Source organism: Oncorhynchus mykiss, chromosome 1 (assembly GCF_013265735.2).
Source record: "Oncorhynchus mykiss isolate Arlee chromosome 1, USDA_OmykA_1.1, whole genome shotgun sequence".
Taxonomy (NCBI): domain Eukaryota; kingdom Metazoa; phylum Chordata; class Actinopteri; order Salmoniformes; family Salmonidae; genus Oncorhynchus; species Oncorhynchus mykiss.
In genome coordinates this window covers 26,713,510-26,735,609 of record NC_048565.1, presented here as the reverse complement: position 1 = coordinate 26,735,609, position 22,100 = coordinate 26,713,510, and the positions used below count along the sequence as shown (strand labels likewise).

The following is a 22,100-nucleotide window of genomic DNA, read 5'->3' as shown; positions in this document are numbered from 1 at the left end:
AGCCATACACTGAGTATTGTTGCTATGGAGAGGCAGGGTAAGGGAGTGGTAGAGAGGGGTGCAGGGTAAGGCCAGTTCTGGGTCTTGGCCCTAAAGATGTGGACCACAGGATGGGATACAGACGTTTCCCGGAGCGATGGGTCCTGGGTGAGACCAACACCACACTCCTAGGAACACATTCTGAAAAGAGTCGGTGGAGGATACAGACCTCACACCACGATTACCAGGCAGCCAAACAAAGCAAGAGAAACAGACAGAAAAAGCAGGGGGAAGATAAAGAAAATGGTCATTAGAAAGAGATTCCATTCTAATAAAAGACACCATTCTAATAAAATCATATTTGTGATTTAACTGTGGGGAAATGCTCGTCTTCATTAGCAGAGCGGATATATTTATTTATTTCCAGATTTCCTCCTCCTGCCTTTGTCCCATGTGTACCGAGTAGGGCTGCACGATATATCGGTGAACATATCGGAATCGGAAGATGCAAAACCAATGTCAAAGCTGACGTGCATACCTATATAACGTATGAAAAAAATGATGTCACGTAAAATGTAGATGTGCAACACAGCATTCCTAACCTAACCCACAATTTCTTCTGTGTGGGTTGAGCAGTCAACAAGTTGAGCAGTCATTTGAAAGAGTAAGAACATTTCAGAGAGACAACTAAGGCGAAATCCATTTACGTCAAGATAATACAATTAATTGCCCTTGACAACCAACCGTTCTATGTCATGGGTGATGTTGGCTTTTGCCGACTGGTCGAGCACCAGTACACACTACCAAGTGCGCTATTTATGTTGCCCTACCGGAGTTACACAGTAATAGCGTAACTGCGTCACTGCTAACACGCGTTAGATAAGCTTGTAATTTGACACGTCAGATAACACAGTTCTATTATAGAATGTTGTGTGTTCTGAATTTGCACATGCAAGCTAAGCACCACCACTGCTATCCGTAACATGGTCAAAGCTGTACAAGAAAAGTCTGCAAACACCGGCCACGAACGATGTCTTTACAATACCACGTTGGTAATAAAGCATTATTTGTTCGACCACAACTTCTGGGGTAGCTAGCTAGCTTTAGTTTGGTACCTAGCTAGCACCAATATAACCAGCCTGAAAACAATGACCAGTAGAAACTACAGTAATTTTCATTATTCTTAGCAAAGATGTAGGAATCCTTGTGAGTAAGTATTAGCTAGATAGCCACTTGTTGTTCGCCTATTGAAATTGAACTTCAGTTCATGAAAATAAATAGCTAGTCAGCAACTTAACCCTGTTGCCCAAAGCTAGCATTATAAGCAGCCAGCTAGCTTCATCTGGCTAGTGAGGCTCGATGTACCAGCTTATGTGTTGTGAAAATAGCCACAATAAGGATTAGGCACAATAGTGGAATTTGCGGTTTGCCTTCAAAATAAAAGTACCTATTTGAAAGTGATGCAGAAGGTTACAATTAGTGGAATCATGACATTTTTAGACTAGATAATGTTAAAGAAGGTTGAAGGTTAAACAAGGTATTAGTCTACTCGGTGACACCGACAGAACACAACTGTGAAGAGTTTACGTAAATATTAGCATTGTAGTTCTTATCGCGGGACTGTGACATCACCCCCCAGTCAGCCTATTGTGTGTATTGACATGCATATTTCACTGTACAGTTTTACCTAATAATTGGGAATCAATGAAATGGGGTATCAGTCTACTCAATACCCAATATATTTTTTCCCAACGTCCTTAGCGTTATCAGACTCCAAAACATGCACGCAGTATTGGTTTTCCTCTGGAATAGTGTTTAATACACATAGGTTGATAATACATGTGGCTCAATTCACAGATGTTTCAGAGTCCCGCAATAAGAGCTACGACACTAATTCTCTGGGTGTCACGGAGTAGACTGATACCTATGGATTGTGGATCAATGACAGACTGTACAGTGAAATAAATATGTCCCCAGTGCAATTCTAAAGTATAATACATCCAGGGTGATTTCAACAGAATTTTGTCAAATTAACAAATGACTGTCTTTTATATAACATTCTAACCTGGTTTAGCATGGCTTATTCAATTATGGCATAATTCTACTATTTGTATTAATTTGCATCACTATCAATGGCATACCTTTATTTTGAAGGCTAACTGCAAAGTCCACTATTGTGGTTAATACTTATTGTGGATAGCTTCACATAGATGGGTCTGGCCTCCATTAATCAAATAAGAACTGTCTTATAAATTAGGGTTATTTTAGATGATGACACCTAGCTATATAGTTAGCTAGCTAACTATAGCTACTGAAACAGATTATGTAGTTTTAATATCTTTTTGGGGAAGAACATTGTTTGCATCCATGAGCTAGCTAGCTTTTTTAAAATGACCAGCAATGAAGGTGCACGAGACAACTTTACCAGCATCATAGCATACGTATTGATAAATCATTGTGACATATAAAATACGTGTGATACTGTAATCAATGTCTAATAACTACGTAAAAAATGTATGAACGCGTTAAATTATTATGTCACGTGCAGTCATATTCAGGTCCTGATTGGTCAACAAGCTTATTTGACAAGTCAGTATTATTTGACGTGTTTCTTTTTTGACATACAAAGACCCAAACAGCGTTCCATAGAAATCCTGGTTGTGAATGAAACGACTGAACAAATGAACAACAAAACAGCACAGCAAGTAAGTGAAATAAAAAGGTTTTGATAATGTTTTGCCGGTAATGGGGACATATGTCAATTCCAACAAAATAACTTTTTGGTCAGTGTGGTGTGTGTGTGTGTGTGTGTGTGTGTGTGTAACATTTATTTAACTAGGAAAGTCAGTTAAGAACAAATTCTTATTTACAATGACGGCCTACCCCGGCCAAACCCGGACGACACTGGGCCAATTGTGCGCCGCCCTATGGGACTCCCAATCACAGCCGGATGTGATACAGCCTGGATTCAAACCAGGGACTGTAGTGATGCCTCTTGCACTGAGATGCGGTGCCTTAGAGTGCTGCGTCCATGTGTGTGTGTTAACTATTTAACTGTCCTAGAGCGCTTAAAAGGCCACTAAAATGCTTAATATCGGTTATTGGTATCGTTTTTTTGGCAAGGAAAGTATTGGATATCGGTATCGGCCAAAAATGTCATATCGGTGCATCACTAGTACCGAGCACTGTTCATGTGAACCCTGAAGCCAGCGGCAGGTAGGGAGAGTGGGAGAGGAGTGGAGAGGGAGACTGCTAGACAGAGGCAGAGAGAGAATGTAAGGCAGGGGAAGTATATACAGACCACTTTATACAGTAGGTCCCTCCCCCGATTTTAAATTCCCTCAGAAACTCTGTGACATCATTAACCTACAGTAAAACAGCCCTGTGAGAGGAACGGGTGGTTTAATGACTCCAGCATGTTTCAATTGGTTACCTTGGATACCCTCGGTTTCCTACGCACACTGACCAGCCTTTGCCAAAACACACATCGAGGCTGTGAGAGAAATGGGAAACTGATACCTATAACTCAACAACCAGAAACTCACCACTGAGGTGTGGTTTAGCCCCTCTTTCACCAACTGGGACCATTTCCACAAACCATAACCTAAGTTCTAGATTGGGTGTACCCAATATTGGTATAGGCTGATGAGAACTTCCTACCAGGTTCCTCTAGACTGTTCCACTTCAACAGTCCCCTCCCCTCTCGAAACACCTGTATGTTGAATGTTGAGCTGAGTATATGAGGCAGGTATAGATGGGTTAACGAGCTCCTAGCTCCCAAAGAGAGCACATTGTCTTTAGCAACATTGCAGGGGCAGGCACCTCTCCCTCCTGCTCTCGTTAAACTTTTATTTAAGAGGAGGGAGGAAAAAAACACAGATCCCCCCCATGGGGCACACACAAACACACAAACCCAATCCTTGATACAATTTATTTCTATATTATTGAAATTCCTCTTCTGTTAATTGCTGCTGTGGTGGTTGGAGCGCGTGCTGCTATTTGCATTTCTGGGCCCTGTTAAACAGTGTTAAGCTGCAACATTATGTAGCTATGGCAGCGTTGCTGTCGGCAACACAGAAATCAGCGTAGCAGCGAATAGCGCGAGGGTAGAGATCAAATGAGTCACTCTCGACGACATCACAAACAGAAAGCGTGAATTTACACGACAAGATCATGTACCCATGGGGGTGCTCTTTCTAAATGAGAGCTTCAATTTTTCCCTAGGAATGGCACCTCCACACAAAGCAAACAGGGTGCAAGGGACCTCAGGGCACACACCCAGACCCCCCTATCAGACAAAGAACCTACCACAGCCTGTTCATACGACCCCAAACACACACACAACTGTGCTCCTGTCTACCCAGGGGAGGGCCTTTCATTAACAAAGAGACTGCAGGTAAGGCAGCCTCAGTCTAGAGCCTTGTCCTTCTGTTAGCACACTGCAGAGTACGGTGCTATAGTGTTAGACACAGACAGAAAGACAGGCTGGAGAGAGATAAATGGCTGCTATATTATGCAGATCGGATAATGAACAATCTAACAGTAAGTGTGTGAGCTAGATGAGAGAGCGCTGCAGACCGAACCAGAGAGAGAGCGCAGCAGAGAGAGAGATTGATGGAGAGAAAGAGAGCACTGGAGAGAGAGTGGTAGAGGGGGAGAGAGAGCAAGTGGTCTCACCTGGGCCCAGCTCCACTGCAGCCGTCTGCAGGAGAGGTAGACACAGAATACCTAATGTGTGTGGAGTTGCTCCCCTGGCCAGGAGAGGAGGGCCGCACAGCCCTGCTGCTGGCCCCCGGCCATTCTGTCTGATTGTCTTTTACACTTAAGGGATAAAATCCTGCTCTCCCCCTCTCCCACTGGAAGCCATTAGCAGCCCCCCCATTTGCAGATGTGTGTGTGTTGTACAGAGCATGTGTGAGTGTATGAATGTCAATGCATCCGATAGTGTGTGTGAGTATACAGGCCTGCGTGTGTGTATGTGTGTACCAGAGAATGTGTATGCGTGGTTCTTTTAGAACAAAACTGCGCGCAACACCTTGGGAGCCTACCCGACAGGAAGCAGGAGTTTGTTGTGGTCCAGAGCAGAGCCCTGCTAGAGCCTCCGTCAGATCCCTTCATTAACATGGACGCTCACTGGATTCACAGACCCACCACCCAGGCCCTGCACCACCTTACCACAGCACGTACCCACCACACTACACAGCATCGCAACAAGCAGCTATGGTGCAGTCCACACACAATCAGGCCTCTTGTCCACAGAGCTACACACGCACGCACGCACACACACACACACACACACACACACACACACACACACACACACACACACACACACACACACACACACACACACACACACACACATACACACACACATATACACACACACACACACACACACCATTTGTAATCCCCATCCCATTGTACCTGAATGATGGCGGTTTCATCTCCACACATAAGGTGGAGCTCCATCACTATAAATGTGTAAAACAGACAGAGAGAAAAAGAGAGTGCCTCCCTCCTCATCCTCATAAGACAGAAACATGAAAGTTCTCTGTTCTCTTTTAAAAGCATTTGGGTGTTCACTTCACTTCAACTCACATACCAGGTCAGACTGGTATAATGCAAGCTGAACAAACCCAGGACAGACAGAACACTAACATCTAAGGGCTGCCTGACTATTTTGTGTGGCTGATTACTGTCCTTTTTACTAATGGTGCACTTGTGTCTTCTCAAACATAATGGTCCTGTATGACTGGTCCTCACACACGGCACTGAGTTATAGATATAGTTTTTCCATAGACATGGCAGAGGGAAAGACGGCAGGGCTTGGGTTTCAAGATAATTAATAAAAGATAAAAGCCTGGCTTGTTCTGCATGGCTTAATGGATTTTAATAGCTGGGAGAATGATGTGGACATGCACAGTGCAGTCTGCATCTGATGGACCAAACTCCCCTAGGGAGCAAGCAATGCTACTGACTGTACACATCTGCTCACACACACAGCCCTGCTCACCTGATCTGACACACACACACACACACACACACACACACACACACACACACACACACACACACACACACACACACACACACACACACACACACAGCCCTACTCACCTGATCTGACACACACACACACACACAGCCCTGCTCACCTTATCTGAAACACACACACACACACACACACATACATATACACACACACACAGCTCTGCTCACCTAATCTGACACACACACACACACATACACACACACACACACACACACACACACACACACAGACAGCCCTGCTCACCTGATCTGACACACACACACACACAGCCCTGCTCAACTGACCTGACACACACACACACACACACAGCCCTGCTCACCTGATCTGACACACACACACAGCGCTGCTTAACTGAACACACACACACACACACACAAATGCTCTCCCATTCTCCTACACAGACATTCACTCATGAAACACTTATTCACTCTGCCTGTCTCACCCTCTCTCATCCTGTAACATACATACACAGTTGGGGATTAGGGCTTGGTGCTAGACTGTGTTCACTCTTGCGGCTCACTGCATCGTGCGGAGAGACACACAAACACACACAACTGGAATAAAAGAGGATTCCTCTGCCAGTGAAGAGAGCTGAACATCATTGTAGTCTTGACTAGAAGGACAGCAGCCACTGGCACGTTGTGATTTCCACAGGGAAAGACTAAACCAACTCACCACTAACAGAAAGACAACAACAACGAAGTCATAACTGAGAAAACATGCCATTCAAAACGAATATTTACAGAGCTAATGTCATTAATCACAGTGATGGGAGAGTAGAGGGCAGCCCATGGCTGTATGTGGTTCTGTGTATCTCAGTTGGTAGAGCATGGCACTTAAAACGCCAGGGTTGTGGGTTCGATTCCCAGGGGGGAACAATATGAAAATGTACATAAGACTGTCTGCTGAATGACTAAAATGTAAACGTGTGCAGCAGCCTGTGGCTTAGTTTATTATTCAACCATTTGTTTTAGCTAGCATGCGTACAACTTGAAAAAGCCATATATGCACATGAGTAAAATCATGGAGGATAACACAATAAAGTATGGGACTTATTTCCATTGTGGTCCTCTTGAGACAAGATGGCTAGGCAAGATCCAACATGGTCGAACACGGTATGACAGCTTCACCAGAACGCATGCAGGGCCACATTGTCAGCCCTACCTTCTCCTTGCTCCCCAAACCCCCATCAAATGGGCACAATGGCAGGGACGCCAATTCCCAGGGTGCTCCCCTGCGCAAGGGCGGGCTGAGAGAGGATCTCTCATTGGCTGGCTGTAGTGTCCCTCTGGTCTGTGGGGCACTGTGTTACCACTGACCAAGCGTGATGCCAATCTGCAGCCCAAGCCGTCCGGAGCTCTAACTTCAATGGCCTGTCCTCCAAGCCACCGCCATGGGACAGGGACAGAAGCTGATTAACCAAATTCTTTTATCAGTACTGAAACTGCTCTACAGCCCTAAAAACACAAACCATCACCACTGGCCAAAAAAACACAAATGGGTAAATGGGGAAAACAGCAGAGAGCTTAGATAGCACAGAGAAAGAACACAAATCCTGACGGGGCCCACAGCTCTGTCTCTCTCACAGAGGACATTGCGGCTCCAAAATCCTGCTGAGCCGTCCAGCTGCTACCCCCCTACCCCCCACTAGCCCCCCCCCTCTTGTACCCCTACACCCCCTCTCTACAGGAGCAAGGGTTTATGGGTCTAGAGGCTGGAGAATGCCAGAGAACTGAAGGACAAGCAAGAATGGAAAGAGCTGTAGAGAGAGAGGAAGCGAGGATAGGGGTGGAAGAGCTGAGGATGGAAGTGTGGGTGGATGGCTACTAGCAGCGGTTGTGGGGTTTTAGGTTCTGTTTCCTCAGGCAGGTCTTGGCTGATGCCCTGGGGAGAACCTGGCTAGTTGGAGCCAAGCAGAGCTCTGTGAAGAGCAGGCCGTCTCCCTGGCTTGATCACTCACTCACTTTCTCTCTCTTGCCTGGAGCACGCAAGCAGCAGCACCCACGCCAAGACTCTGCCTTAGGCCCAGCTCTACAACTAGAGGAGCACTGGCAGAACCAACCCCAGACACAAATTGCCAGATACAGGCCTATGCCTTTTCTTCTCAGAGAGAGTCAATGGTGGAGCAGAATGCCTACTACACTCCTCCACAAAGCAGAGTTCCACAGCAGGACAGGATCCACCTGGCTGGTCTCTCAGGAGAGCTGAGCGGTGTCAGGTGTGGAAGGCTCTGATCACTCTGTTCACTGGTTCAAACAGAGACAAACACACAAGTGCACTAAACACGCTCTGTTAGTACAGGGTCTGAAACCACGGTCACGTGAGAGCTGGGATACTGGTGACTCAGTGGAAGGGAGAAAAGGGCCAAAGGGAAATGGAAGACGGTTTCCTTTAGATAGGCCCATTCTGTTGTTTCCACTCACAGGATAGGTCCTGTGTATTTATTTTCACACACACACACATTCCCTTTGTACACATGTCACACTCCTGGCTATGCTGTGACGTGTTTCTCGCTCTTCTCGCCAGCAGGCGTTTCCTGAGGAAAGCCCTGGTTGCAGTGTCAACTCTCCCCCTTCCTTTTGATTCTGTACCCTCTGCGCCTGGCTGCACCATCTTTGTCTCAGGCAGCTAAGGAATCCACACACTTCTCCTTAGACACAGCGCCAAGAGCTTATCAGCCGACAACAAATCCACCTCTCAACACCAAGAGAGCCACACTCAACTTTATATTTACACACACACACACACACACACACACACACACACACACAGGCACCCTGACATGCACTCACATAAACACGTCTCCGTCATGTTAGGGAGCAGGCAACGGAGAAGATTAAAGGGCCTCTCGATCTTCAAATGTGTTTATTTTCTCAACTGTCAGAGCAGAGGGTGAAATGGTTTCAATATACCTCCAGCATGTACATAAAACACCAGAGAGAGAGGAAGAGAGAATGAAGGAGGGAGGGAGAGGGGCGTAGAAAGAAGGAATAGGAAAACGTGTGAAGACAAAAGCAGACATGATTAAATCACAAGGGCTGCCTCCCGCTGTCATTGAATGCGACACGGGTTCACAACAGAACCCACTGGGGGAGCGACGAAGTATTCACGTTCCAAACACTACACTATGATGCCGTTAGAAGGGGACGGGACAAAGAAAAAGAGAATTCTGTCCCTGCACCCCCACTAGCTCCCCATCCAAAAAGGCAGCATTTGACTGGTGACCTAGGAGGAGGAGGAGGAGGAGGAGGAGGAGGAGGAGGAGGAAGGCCTCTCTGGATTAGAGACCCTCATGAGACCCTCCAGGAATAGATGTGCTGCACAGAGTTACACCAACACCAAACAATACTGTACCCTACTGCTCAGCTGCACCTACAGACAGAGAGACAGACGACACTCATAAAGACATGCACAGAGACAGGGAGAGACATTCACACAGAGAGACATATGCACATAGGTAGAGGGAAACAGACACACAGAGACACACAGACATGCAGAGACATACATACATGTAGAAAAACACAGACATGCAGAGAAACACAGACATGCAGAGAGACAGACACACGTACTTAGGGAGATACACACATTCACCGACCCCGAGATGCATACACACACACAGAAACACACAATGACAATGGCATCAGACTCACAGAGGACCCGGGGCTGCTTGGGAGAGAGAGGCAGAATGGGGACCCTTAATTGCCTTATCCTGTAGTACAGGCTGGGGAGTGCTTTTTGACTTGAGATTCCAATTTCACGCTAAGGCATTATTTAGTTTGATACAGACTTGATTAGGCATTACAGCAGGCCCCTTTCTGGAAGAGCTTTGTGGCGCTCATATCACTGGAGGACAGATTAACTCTGCAGTCACGCTCCTTCTGAGACCCGTCGCCTCACACTCCTCACACAGCCTGCTGCCGGTCTGCATGCTTGGCGTGGCATGGGAAGGTTCCTCTTATCCCAAAACACAAACACATTCAACGTTCACCAACACTAGTCTCCTCAATCACTGCCACTAAGTATAGCCAGATAGCCCATGCATAGAAAGGGAAAGGCTTACAGGTGAAGTTGAGGTAAAGGTGCATGAAACTATGCAAAACCCTAATAACTACCAACTACTACTCTTCAGTAGCATTCTCTCAACCAGCTTCACGAGGTAGTCACCTTGAATGCATTTCAATTAACAGGTGTGCCTTGTTAAAAGTACATTTGTGGAATTTATTTTCTGCTTAATGCATTTGAACCAATCAGTTGTGTTGTGACAAGGTAGGGGGGCTATACAGAAGATAGCCCTATTTGGTAAAAGATCAAGTCCATATTATGGCAAGGACAGCACAAATAAGCAAAGAGAAACGGCAGTCCATCATTACTTTAAGACATGAAGGTCAGTCAAAACGGAAAATTTCAGTCGAAAAAAACATCAAGCGCTATGATGAAAATGGCTCTCATGAGGATTGCCACAGCAAAGCAAGTAAGGGCTATTTGACCAAAAGGAGAGTGATGGAGTGCTACATCAGATGACTTGGCCTCCACAATCACCTGACAATTGAGATGGATTGGGAGGAGTTGAACTGCAGAGTGAAGGAAAAGCAGCCAACAAGTGCACAGCATATGTGGGAACTCCTTCAAGAATGTTGGAAAAGCATTCCAGGTGAAGCTGGTTGAGAGAATGCCAAGAGTGTGCAAAGCTGTCATCAGGGCAAAGGGTGGCTACTTTGAAGAACCTCAAACATAAAATATATTTTGATTTGTTTAACACTTTTTCCGTTACTACATGATTGCATATGTGTTATTTCATAGTTCTGTTGTCTTCACTATTATTCTACAATGTAGAAAATAGTTTTAAAAAATAAAGAAAAACCCTTGAATGAGTAGGTGTGTCCAAACTTTAGACTGCTACTATATGTTTTGGGAAGAGGAGAGGATGGTCCCTGGACTGCCCATCAACACGGCTGGACCCGCAGGCTGAGACAGGCCTAGACTCTACATTTTTAAAGCAAAGATCCATCAACCAACACACAGGGCCCACAGTCCACAGCCCAGTCCTCTCACTCGGCTATCTCCTAGTCTCTTTCTGCAGACTCTCACTCCATCTCTTAGCCCCTGTTTGATGGTGACATTAAGCATTTATTAGGGGAAAGAAAAACAAGCAAGAAAAAACAGATTTTAGAATGTTCTCCTCTTTTGACTCCTTCCTTCACACACCTTTGTGTAGTCTGAGTGATGGATTCAAAAGCCTCTGAGACACTGACAATACAAAGCCAGCCCCAGAGTGGCACATTCTCAGATAGATGGTTCCAGTGCACAGTGCTAAACAGCCATCTCTTCATAGATGCTGCGTGGTTGGCTCAATCAACATTAAACTACAACTAAACATGCCCTATTAAACACAAACATCTCTAGCTCTCCCCTGGATACCTCTCTCGCACACATCTGCACCCCATTCTCCCACCCACTTCTTATCCTTAACTGACCTGCCGTCACTCATGGCCTTGGAGATAGAATAACAAAGAGCTGTGACTCGGAGCTGTGAGCAGAGGCCTCATCCTCATCTTCACACATAAACATATGGACTCAAGCCCTCCCTGTTTCCGGCCATCAACACATCCATTCACACACACCCACTATGTTTCGAGACCGTCATTTAGATCATTTAATTTGACTTTCAATATTTCTGTGTGAGAAAGGAGGGTGACATTGTGGGGGAGGGAAAGAGAGAGAGTGAACCTTTCCACAATCGCTCTCTTTCTCTCATGGGAACACCATCTGTAAGTAGCTCACCATTCAACAATGCATGTGTGTTAAGTGAGAATGCACCATAGACAAGACTGTAATAGGGAAATGAAAACTTATCAGATGTAAATGTAATTTACAATTGACTTGTGAAATTGAGAGCAACTTGTGAAATCAAGAGCGACTCGTTTCTTTCCAGCTCCTCACCCTGCTGTTTGCAAGGTGAATTCTTCTGGGCTCTGTAAGGGGTTCTCGCCTTCTGACAGAGGAACTGAATGAAAAGAAATAAGAAAAACACGAGTCCTTGACTAACATCAAGGACTAGGCATTCACAGAGGCCAGCATGAAGGAGGGCCATACAATAAGGGATAATTCTGTCTGAGCTTAAAAGTTTTATGTGGTGCGAGGTTTCAAGTGGGGATGAAGAGAAGCTGTATCACAGCACTATACTGCAAAACACAGAGGAAGAAGGTTCTTACTGTGATTAATGAGAAGCTGTATCACAGCACTATACTGCAAAACACAGAGGAAGACGGTTCTTACTGTGATTAATGAGAAGCTGTATCACAGCACTATACTGCAAAACACAGAGGAAGAAGGTTCTTACTGTGATTAATGAGAAGCTGTATCACAGCACTATACTGCAAAACACAGAGGAAGAAGGTTCTTACTGTGATTAATGAGAAGCTGTATCACAGCACTATACTGCAAAACACAGAGGAAGAAGGTACTTACTGTGATTAATGAGAAGCTGTATCACAGCACTATACTGCAAAACACAGAGGAAGGAGGTTCTTACTGTAATTAATGAGAAGCTGTATCACAGCACTATACTGCAAAACACAGAGGAAGAAGGTTCTTACTGTGATTAATGAGAAGCTGTATCACAGCACTATACTGCAAAACACAGAGGAAGAAGGTTCTTACTGTGATTAATGAGAAGCTGTATCACAGCACTATACTGCAAAACACAGAGGAAGAAGGTTCTTACTGTGATTAATGAGAAGCTATATCACAGCACTATACTGCAAAACACAAAGGAAGAAGGTTCTTACTGTGATTAATGAGAAGCTGTATCACAGCACTATACTGCAAAACACAGAGGAAGAAGGTTCTTACTGTGATTAATGAGAAGCTGTATCACAGCACTATACTGCAAAACACAGAGAAAGAAGGTTCTTACTGTGATGAATGAGAAGCTATATCACAGCACTATACTGCAAAACACAGAGAAAGAAGGTTCTTACTGTGATTAATGAGAAGCTGTATCACAGCACTATACTGCAAAACACAGAGGAAGAAGGTTCTTACTGTGATTAATGAGAAGCTGTATCACAGCACTATACTGCAAAACACAAAGGAAGAAGGTTCTTACTGTAATTAATGAGAAGCTGTATCACAGCACTATACTGCAAAACACAGAGGAAGAAGGTTCTTACTGTGATTAATGAGAAGCTGTATCACAGCACTATACTGCAAAACACAGAGCAGCGCTTTTCTCAAAACACAAATCTCATTTGTAAATTCTATTAAAGCTCAAAAGACAAAGAAACCTTGTTCAACAGCCTTTTAACCATGACTTCAGGTTATACAATAACAAAGTCCATGGTATGGTGGAAGCAAGCATTGTCATGCTGGGGGATGCAAGCAGGTAGCATTGTCTTAAAAGTCCAAGCAGCAGGACCAAGATATATTTTGGACCACTGAAAAACATTGAAAAGACTAGACTATGAAATGCTGTTCTGTTTTGTCTTCTTCCTAAATGTACTTTATGTTCAATGATTCAAAGAGCTCCTTAACAACCCAACACAGCTAATATATACACACAGCCAAAGGCACTCAATCCATTGGAGTCATTTCTGTATGTTTTTAACTCAGTGTGTTTTTCAGGGGAAAGTTTTCAGGCACAGTGGAATCAATAGGTTGAGCCGAAGGAAGCTCTTGGAGGATTTTTCCTGGTGCGTGCGTGGGCACAGTCAGTCTCCCATCTCTGACCCAGGACTGTTCCAGATACCTGCTCCTGCAGCTCTTTGAGACCCAAACTAGCCTGGAAGACGCCCTGGAACCAGTCCGGATTCAGACAGGATGGAGGAGCAAGGGCCTGGCCAGCAGGAGGCCTAGCTCCCCCTGGCCAGAGTTCAAGGCAGGCTGCAGGGGTCAACACAGGACCAAAGCTCTTCATTAGACTTCAGCATCAGGCCTCCTCCTCTCCTCCCCCCTCCCCAACAACCACCCTTTAATCATCAGAGCTGGGACGAGGAGCCTTCCGAGGGGGAGGCTGCCCGATAAATATATGCATCAGCCAGGTGTGGTGAAGGTGCTTAATTGCCCCCTTTGCTTATGTTTAATGTACAGCCTACGGAGACACCGTGGGGTCGAGGAGCAGCTGCCTAGAGAAAGCAGCATGAACACAGCCTCACTGACATCAGGGAGGGCCAAGGAGAGCAACCTGGTCTCAGAGCATTTCATGTTATTCTGTACGTAAATCCGAGAAACACCATTTAGTATGATATGCTACATTTTGTATGGTTACATAAGACAGATTGTTAATTAAGGCAAAAACTAAAGGTTGGGATGGATGTGTGCACATATAACGCAAACATCTAGCAACCCAAAGGTTGCGAGTTCGAACCTAATCACGCACAACTTTATCATTTTAGCTAATTAGCAACTTTTCAACTCCTTACTACTTTTTAGCTACTGCCCAACTACTTAGCATGTTAGATAACCCTTCACCTCGCCCTAACCTTAACCCTTTTAACTAATCGTTCCGCTAACCATAAACTTAACCCTAACTCCTAGCCTAGCTAACATTAGTGAGCTAGCTAACGTTAGCCACCTAGCTAGAATTTGTAACATATATGTTTTTGCAAATTCGTAACATATTGTACGTTTTGCAAATTTGGAACATATGATATGAATTGTAATTCGTAACATATCATACGAAATGTGTGATGGACATCCACAAATGAAAACATACCATACGAAGCGTAACATATCATACTAAATGGAGTATCTCGGATTTACTTGCAGAATTATACAACATGCTCTGAGACCAGACTGAGGAAAGAGGAGAGCAGCGGGGAAGCAAGGTGAGGAAGATGGGAATGGATGAAAGGAGGAGGAGACAAAATAGGAAGAAAAACTGAACATGAAGACCTCTGCCTACACTGTTGGATCAGACAAACAGCAGTTTTCTGCTAGTGCTGATCTGGCTCTTGCAGCTACCCTCCAGAAGGTTCATGGTTTTGGCCTTCTCTCTCTCTGAGGTCAGAGCAGAGCTGGGTCACAGCCCTCTGTACACATTGGAGACACTGCACTGACATTTACACACAAAACCCATTACTACACTCACATACTCACTGGCTCACAAAGGGCTGCGCTTGACATATCCCATTTACTGAGCCTGCACCGTGCTCAGGCGTTTAGGCTGGTTAACTCTGGGTGTCTGCCACAGATCAGCCTGGTTCAACATCAAACAACAGGTGGGCCATTCCAAATGTCCTCAGGTTAACATTGCACAATAAAGAACAGCTCACTACATTAAGCAAAATATGAAATCATATCTAATCTCACATTTGGCTTATAGGGTAGAGAGAATTGGCCGTTGTGATGCCCTGGTCCTGTACACACAATTTGCACAGGAAGGAGAAGATTTGAAAAAAATATTTCTGAACGCATTGTTCCAACACATTTTAATCCGCCCACTGCAGCAGCACAATCAGAGTTTCAGAGCGAGGGAACTCAGAGAGGACAGACTCCACAGGGAGGTACTGGTGGGGGAGCTGTGGTTGGCAGGCCAGGGGTAGAGGGGGTCGGGGGGAGCAGAGGAGCAGGAACCAACCACACAAACAGAATTAATAACAGAAGTCACCCTGGCGTTGCTGGCTCTTTAGAAAGGAAGCACAGAGCGGAGAGGGTCCTGAGCCGGCGGCGGTTCCGGCCCAGTAAGTCCAGAGTGCTGATAAACCCTGATGCTAAGCCGGTACAATGGCACAGCCTACGACTGAGCCCGTCCATTAAGACAGATCCTTCCATACACACTAGCAGGCAGGCTGCTGATAAGGAATTGTCATTGGCAGACACACTGGCCACAAGGGAGCTCACCCTAACTGGGCACGCGCACATCTCTACACCAGTAGGGTCTGCTGTAGAGCAAGACTACACTACATTACAGGAAGGAAGGAAGGATAATAAGCGATTGATTCTCAAGCAAAGTTTATTGTACATTTTGGACCACTATAAGCAGGTTAATTAAATTTCCTATATCTAGGACTCTTATAAGTAGAGTGCACTGTACCTTTAAAAATATCCCCTTTCTCTTCTTGAAAAAGTGCAAAATGCATATAATATTGGGCAAACTAATAGGCTCTATAAAAAAAAGGCTACCGCTGTGGCTGAACAATGACCAATTACTTTTTTTGTCATATCAAAATACAAAGTACTAGACAAAATTGCTCTCCCTGCTGTGCAGTCAATGAACATTTTACAAAGGCTTAGAAAAATCTATTTTGAGGTTCACCTACCAATAACACAGGTCAACAGTCTTCTATACTTACAAATTGCAACAATTAATGGTAAAATACATTACATGCATGCCTGCTGCCAGTTAACAGAACACACAATGATAATATCATAATGTGAAAGTGACAGACCAGACTATGTATCATTCCCTGTCTTACACATAGACACACACGCACGTGCGCACACACACACAGAATAAAGACAGGGGAGCAGGCTCTCGACACTCAATCAGTCCTGTGGTAATTCACGTCACGTCACTGTTTTAGAACAGCCTATTGACCAATGAAACTTTGGCTATGCTGACAAAAACCTAGGTGACAATAAAAGAACAATTGAATGTTGAAAACATATGGTCTCAGGACAGCAGAGAGAGGGTAGAGGGATGTCAGGGATAGGCTTCATGCACACATAGTTTAAAAAAAAAACTAAACTACAGCAATCCAAAACAAAATATACAGCAGTAATACTTGCAATAAGATGCTAACCTGTGTATTATTAACACTGTAATTATAATGAATACAAATATTTACACACATGCAACAATTTCAAAGATTTTACTGAAAGAATTCATATGAGGAAACCAGTCAATTTAAATAAATTACTTAGGCCCTAATCTATGGATGTCACATGACTGGAAATACAGATATGCATCTGTTGGTCACAGATCAAGGTAGGGGCATGGATCAGAAAATCAGTCAGTATCTGACGTGACCACCATTTGCCTCATGCAGCGCGACACATCTCTTTCACATAGAGTTGATCAGGCTGTTGATCATGACTTGAGGAATGCTGTCCCAGTTCTCTTCAAAGTAGCTGAATATTGGCGGGAACTGGAACACGCTGTCGTACACGTTGATCCAGAGTATCCCATATATGCTCAATGGGTGACATGTCTGGTGAGTATGCAAGCCATGGAATAACTGGGACATTTTCAGCTTCAAGGAATTGTGTACAGATCCTTGCGACATGGGGCCGTACATGATCATGCTGAAACGTGAGGTGATGACGGTGGATGAATGGCCCGACAATGGGCCTCAGGATCTCAACATGGTATCTCTGTGCATTCAAATTGCCATTGATAAAATGCAATAGTGTTCATTATCCGTAGCTTATGCCTGTCCATACCATAACCCCACCACCATGGGGCACTCTGTTCACAATGTTGATATCAGCAAACTGCTCGACCACACAACGCTATACACATGGTCTGCGGTGGTGAGGCCAGTTGGACGTACTACCAAATTCTCTAAAACAACAATCGAGGCAACTTATGGTAGAGAAATTAACATTACATTTTCTAGCAACAGTTCTGGTGGACATTCCAGCAGTCAGCATGCCAATTGCACACTCCCTCAAAACTTTGAGACATCTGTGGCATTGTGTTGTGTGACAATGCCTGCACAAGGTGCATCTGTGTAATGATCATGCTGTTTAATCATCTTCTTGATATGCCACACCTGTCAGGTCAATGGATAATCTTGGCAAAAGAGAAATGCTCACTAACAGGGATGTAAACAAATTTGTGCACAAAGTTTGAGAGAAATAAGGTTTTTGTGCGTATGGAACTTTTTCTCCCTAATTTTGATCTTGTCTCATTGCTGCAACTCCCCAACGGGATCAGGAGGTAAAGTTTGAGTCATGAGTCCTCCAAAACATGACCCGCCAAACGGACAAGGAGTCGCTAGAGCGCGATGAGCCAAGTAAAGCCCCCCCGGCCAAACCCACCCCTAACCCGGATGACGCTGGGCCAATTGTGCGCCACCCTATGGGACTCCAGATCACTGCTGGTTGTGATACAGCCCGGGATCAAACCCTGGTCTGTAGTGACGCCTCTAGCACTGGGATGCAGTGCCTTAGACTGCTGTGCCACTTGTGAGGACCTGGAACATTTCTGGGATGTTTTATTTCAGCTCATGAAACATGGGACCAACACTTTACATGTTGCGTTTATATTTTTATTCTGTATATTTGAGTACCAACATCGTTGTTACATTGTGGTCAATTGCTTTGTAATTGCGTAGTAATGGACTTTAGCTTTTTGCTATTACAAACTATGCAATAAAATAAGTCCTTTTTCTTCTTGTATAATTAAATAAACTCTCAACTATTGCTATAAAATGTAATTGCAATTACTGAAGTGCAATGTCACATGTTAATACAATGTTGTTACTTAGGTAATTTAACTGTTACTACAAAGGTGTACAAGTAATTTAACAATCTAACCATAATGTAGATTGAGACATAACTCAACTGCAACATTTAAGTACTATTATGTCAACATAAAATGGACACACAAAATAATATCTAAACTACCGAATCCAGGGGAGACAGCCATTAAAGTCTTGGCCAGGTGAAGCTATCAATGGATTAAGATGTTTTTTTAAATTTCACTGCCATTTAGAAAAATGTTGAATTGATAGCTTGTGAAAACAGAGTAGTACTGGTGGAATTTGATGTGGAATGAGGTGGAAAAGCACAAGGGAGGTGGAGTGGAAATTATGCCTTTAGCCTTGGATCCCTACTCTCTCAGCTAGTCCTAGACAAGCCTTGTTCCAGCATCTCTTTCTCCCACATCACAGGTTAAAGGTCCAATTTGATTTGATTGACTATAAACAACATTGTGGAAAATAAATAAGTGCTCTCTCCCTCCCTTCCTGTCATCTGCACTCATTCCCGCTTAATGTCCTGTAAATGAAGAGGATTTATTAATGTGTAATTATCACTACATAATGCATGAAATACTCATGGGGATGGGGGAGATATGAAACAGAAATGCCCCGGCCAGGCACTCTACGCAAAGACACACATTAAAAAGGGATTAATGGGGATAAATAATATTTTGATAAGAAGCGCTCGCTCCCCTCTTTCCTCCATCCCTCCCCATTAATAAAAGAGCCAATCATAGATATTGACACAACCTCAATTAGCCATCTACAATTAGGATAGAAAATCCCCCCAACAAAAACCACTGATAATAACAAGGATTGGTGGTTTCCACAATCCTTTTTTCATCTTGGACGTCTGACTGTCTGTGTGTAGCAAACTAGGAATAAATATGATTCTCAATGTGTTGTTTCTGCTTTGGCATCGACAGGCACTCTTTGGAGTTGAGTGAGCGAGCAGGTGAGAGACAACGGGACATGAAAAACACGAATAATCCCCGGTGAATGCCTTGAACCACTCTGCTGCTCACTCATAATTTGAGAACATGCCAGGCCGTGGGAAAGGTGTTGTGGGGTGATAGCAACAGAACACATCTTAGTTACACATAGAGCTGCTGTGCATCACTGACTAAGCAAAAGCTTTGTTTATTCAAAGCCACAAGCTGAAGCTGCTCAACACACTTAGGATACAAAACAGTACAAAGACTAGCCTTCTTTACCCTGCAGGGAAATTAGGATTACTTTCAGACGTGGAATATGTACTTGTAATCATTGTACTTCATCAATTTAAGAAATGGTTAAAATAATCAAGTGATCTCTTTCCCCACATTCAGCTTACATTATCTTTTTTCATGCTTTGAAACAGTGGATCCTTAGTACAGACAGATTATAAAGTGACCCGTATTTTCTAGTAAAAGTTAATTTGGGCATTTGGCTCATTTTGCCTCTGGCTGCGTTTACACAGGCATCCTGAGAGGTCATGACATCAATCTCTGGTGACTCAGAACCAGACCAGCCACTGTGGTCATCAACACAGCTTCAACTTGCCATTAGTCTTGGTGAACCAGTCACTACATTTACAGAGTGCATGCATTAAAACATATAATAATTTAAACAATGTAGTAGGCCTTATAATCCTTCCACTATAACCATTGCATATCGTTGCCATCAATTAGATAGAACAAAATGACTAATTGGGGGAGGGGTAACCTAATAATTCTGGACCACATGGCTACCCCATTGCCCATCTGGTTTCCATAGGCTGTGTTTACACAGACAGCTCAATTCGGATATTTTGCCAATAATTGACCATTCAGATCAGATCTTTTGCCAATGTTGGGCAAAAAAAATTATATTTGGGCTGCCTGTGTAAACGCAGCCAGAGGCAAAACGAGCCAAATGCCCAAATGAACTTTTACTAGAAAATACGGGTCACCAAGAAAATGGTCTATCAAGTAAAACACAAACCAATGTGCCCATGCATTTATCACGGTGATGGGAAAACAACATGTGCAAGATGTGGGCATGCATGGGCAGCAAACGGGTCACGTGGCACGGGTGACAATAATTACGCACACATCAACAATACTGGTGAGCAGTAGCTAATGAAACAAACACGTTGTAGTCTAGTCGGGTATTGAATGTGGTCCCATTTTACAATCGATCAAGTAATTAGCGGACCAGGGAACGCCTGAGTGACTATTGTAACAGTACAGAGAGTAGTCTATGATAGACCAGGTACATTTTCTATGATTTATTTTACTTTTAGTTGCTCAGGCATTGTTTGGCAAAATATATATAATAAAGACAACATTTAAAACTATATTTAAATCTTTGAATTTCACAGTATTCGGCAAATGATGCCATGAAATATTATTATTGGTTATGCGTCTACTCGTGAGTATGTCTCCAGTCTCTCCATAAAATAAAATGTCAAAACACTTACCTTTTACGGAACGCGGTTTAGCCTGTTTTCGTCTAGACATCTCTGGGCTGATAGTATTTTCTTCTCGTGTAGATCTCTAATGCTTTGCGAATACAGTCATACAGATGGATACTTTAGCTGGCGTTTTTCACTTCTTTGCCTGTTGCAATGCGGCAACTTCAGACTCTGATAGTAGCCTATAATCCAGTTAAAATGAGGTAGGTGCAATTAAGAGCTGTGGAGAGGCGCATTGCCCGGATACTCTAGCAATTTAACTTCTTCAGCTGGACTCAACCTGTAGAATTGACGGAACAACTTGTCTTTCTCTCTGGGTCCGTAGCGACAGAATGCATCTTTTGTTCCTTTTATGTTCGTTGGCGACAGCGCGACTTTATCCGTAGAGTTTCAAGAGACAGCCAAAGCCAAATGACAGGCGTGCGATGCGGTAACACCTGATCGGCAGTTAGAAAGGTGCCAGCCACTACGTCCAAATAATGTGATTACCTGACTACACAATTCTAGATTTCTGTTCAAACAAGCTTTACATGTTTTATTTTTCCTCCTGTGCTTCTTGAGGTTGTTCTCGGAACTAAGTCGTTCTCCCTGATCTTGCGAACACCGAACCTCCCTCCTCCGTCCGTCCGTTATTTTTCAGAAGGTGACATGGGCAATGCAACCTTACCCAGCATTTTCTCCATTGGGGATTTGTTCAAATATCTCCCTTTGTAATTTCATTCATATACCCAGTGAAATGTTTGCGGTCGCTAGCCTCTTTCTCCCCTTTTCTTTGTCCTGACTCTGGTCTTCCCTCCGCCTCCCGATCCGACTACTGGCGGGGCTGCAGCGCAGACACACATAATAAAGCCAGGCTTGGCTGGAAATGTAGCTGTGTCCCAGCAGGAGGATGTGAGAGTAGGGTCCCGGCGGGGGAGCGCTCTGATCCCGCTGGGAGCACTGCACAGCCTGGGTTGAGCAGACAGAGCGAGCCAACAGCACCAAACCATGGTCAGCCATGGAAACTGCAGCTTAACTTTGAGCACAGATTGGGGAAAAAACACGGAGTTTAGAGGAACTCTGAAGAGCGCATGAAAAATACGGACTGGATTTGGTTTTAGTCCTTTAAATCTTAAATGTTTGCATGTGATGTTGAAATGCGTTTTCTAAAAGTAGCTGGTCGTGAAACGCATCCGTTTATTTCCATGCATAATTTCGATATTTATTA

General features: G+C 44.2%; 1 protein-coding gene across 2 annotated transcripts in view; it reads right to left on the bottom strand.

Moving 5' to 3' along the window:
- The window catches only part of LOC110520060 (zinc finger protein 423), a 151,532-nt gene extending 129,686 nt beyond the window's left edge, over positions 1 to 21,846 (bottom strand). The window contains exon 1 of one of the 2 annotated variants that reach the window (XM_036974568.1): positions 20,900 to 21,846. In XM_036974568.1, coding sequence (XP_036830463.1) covers positions 20,900 to 20,939 — 40 coding nt within the window. In that variant the 5' untranslated portion in view covers positions 20,940 to 21,846. The remainder of the gene's footprint in view (positions 1 to 20,899) is intronic. The other variant, XM_036974573.1, reaches the window with a different exon arrangement.
- Positions 21,847 to 22,100: the final 254 nt, after the last annotated feature.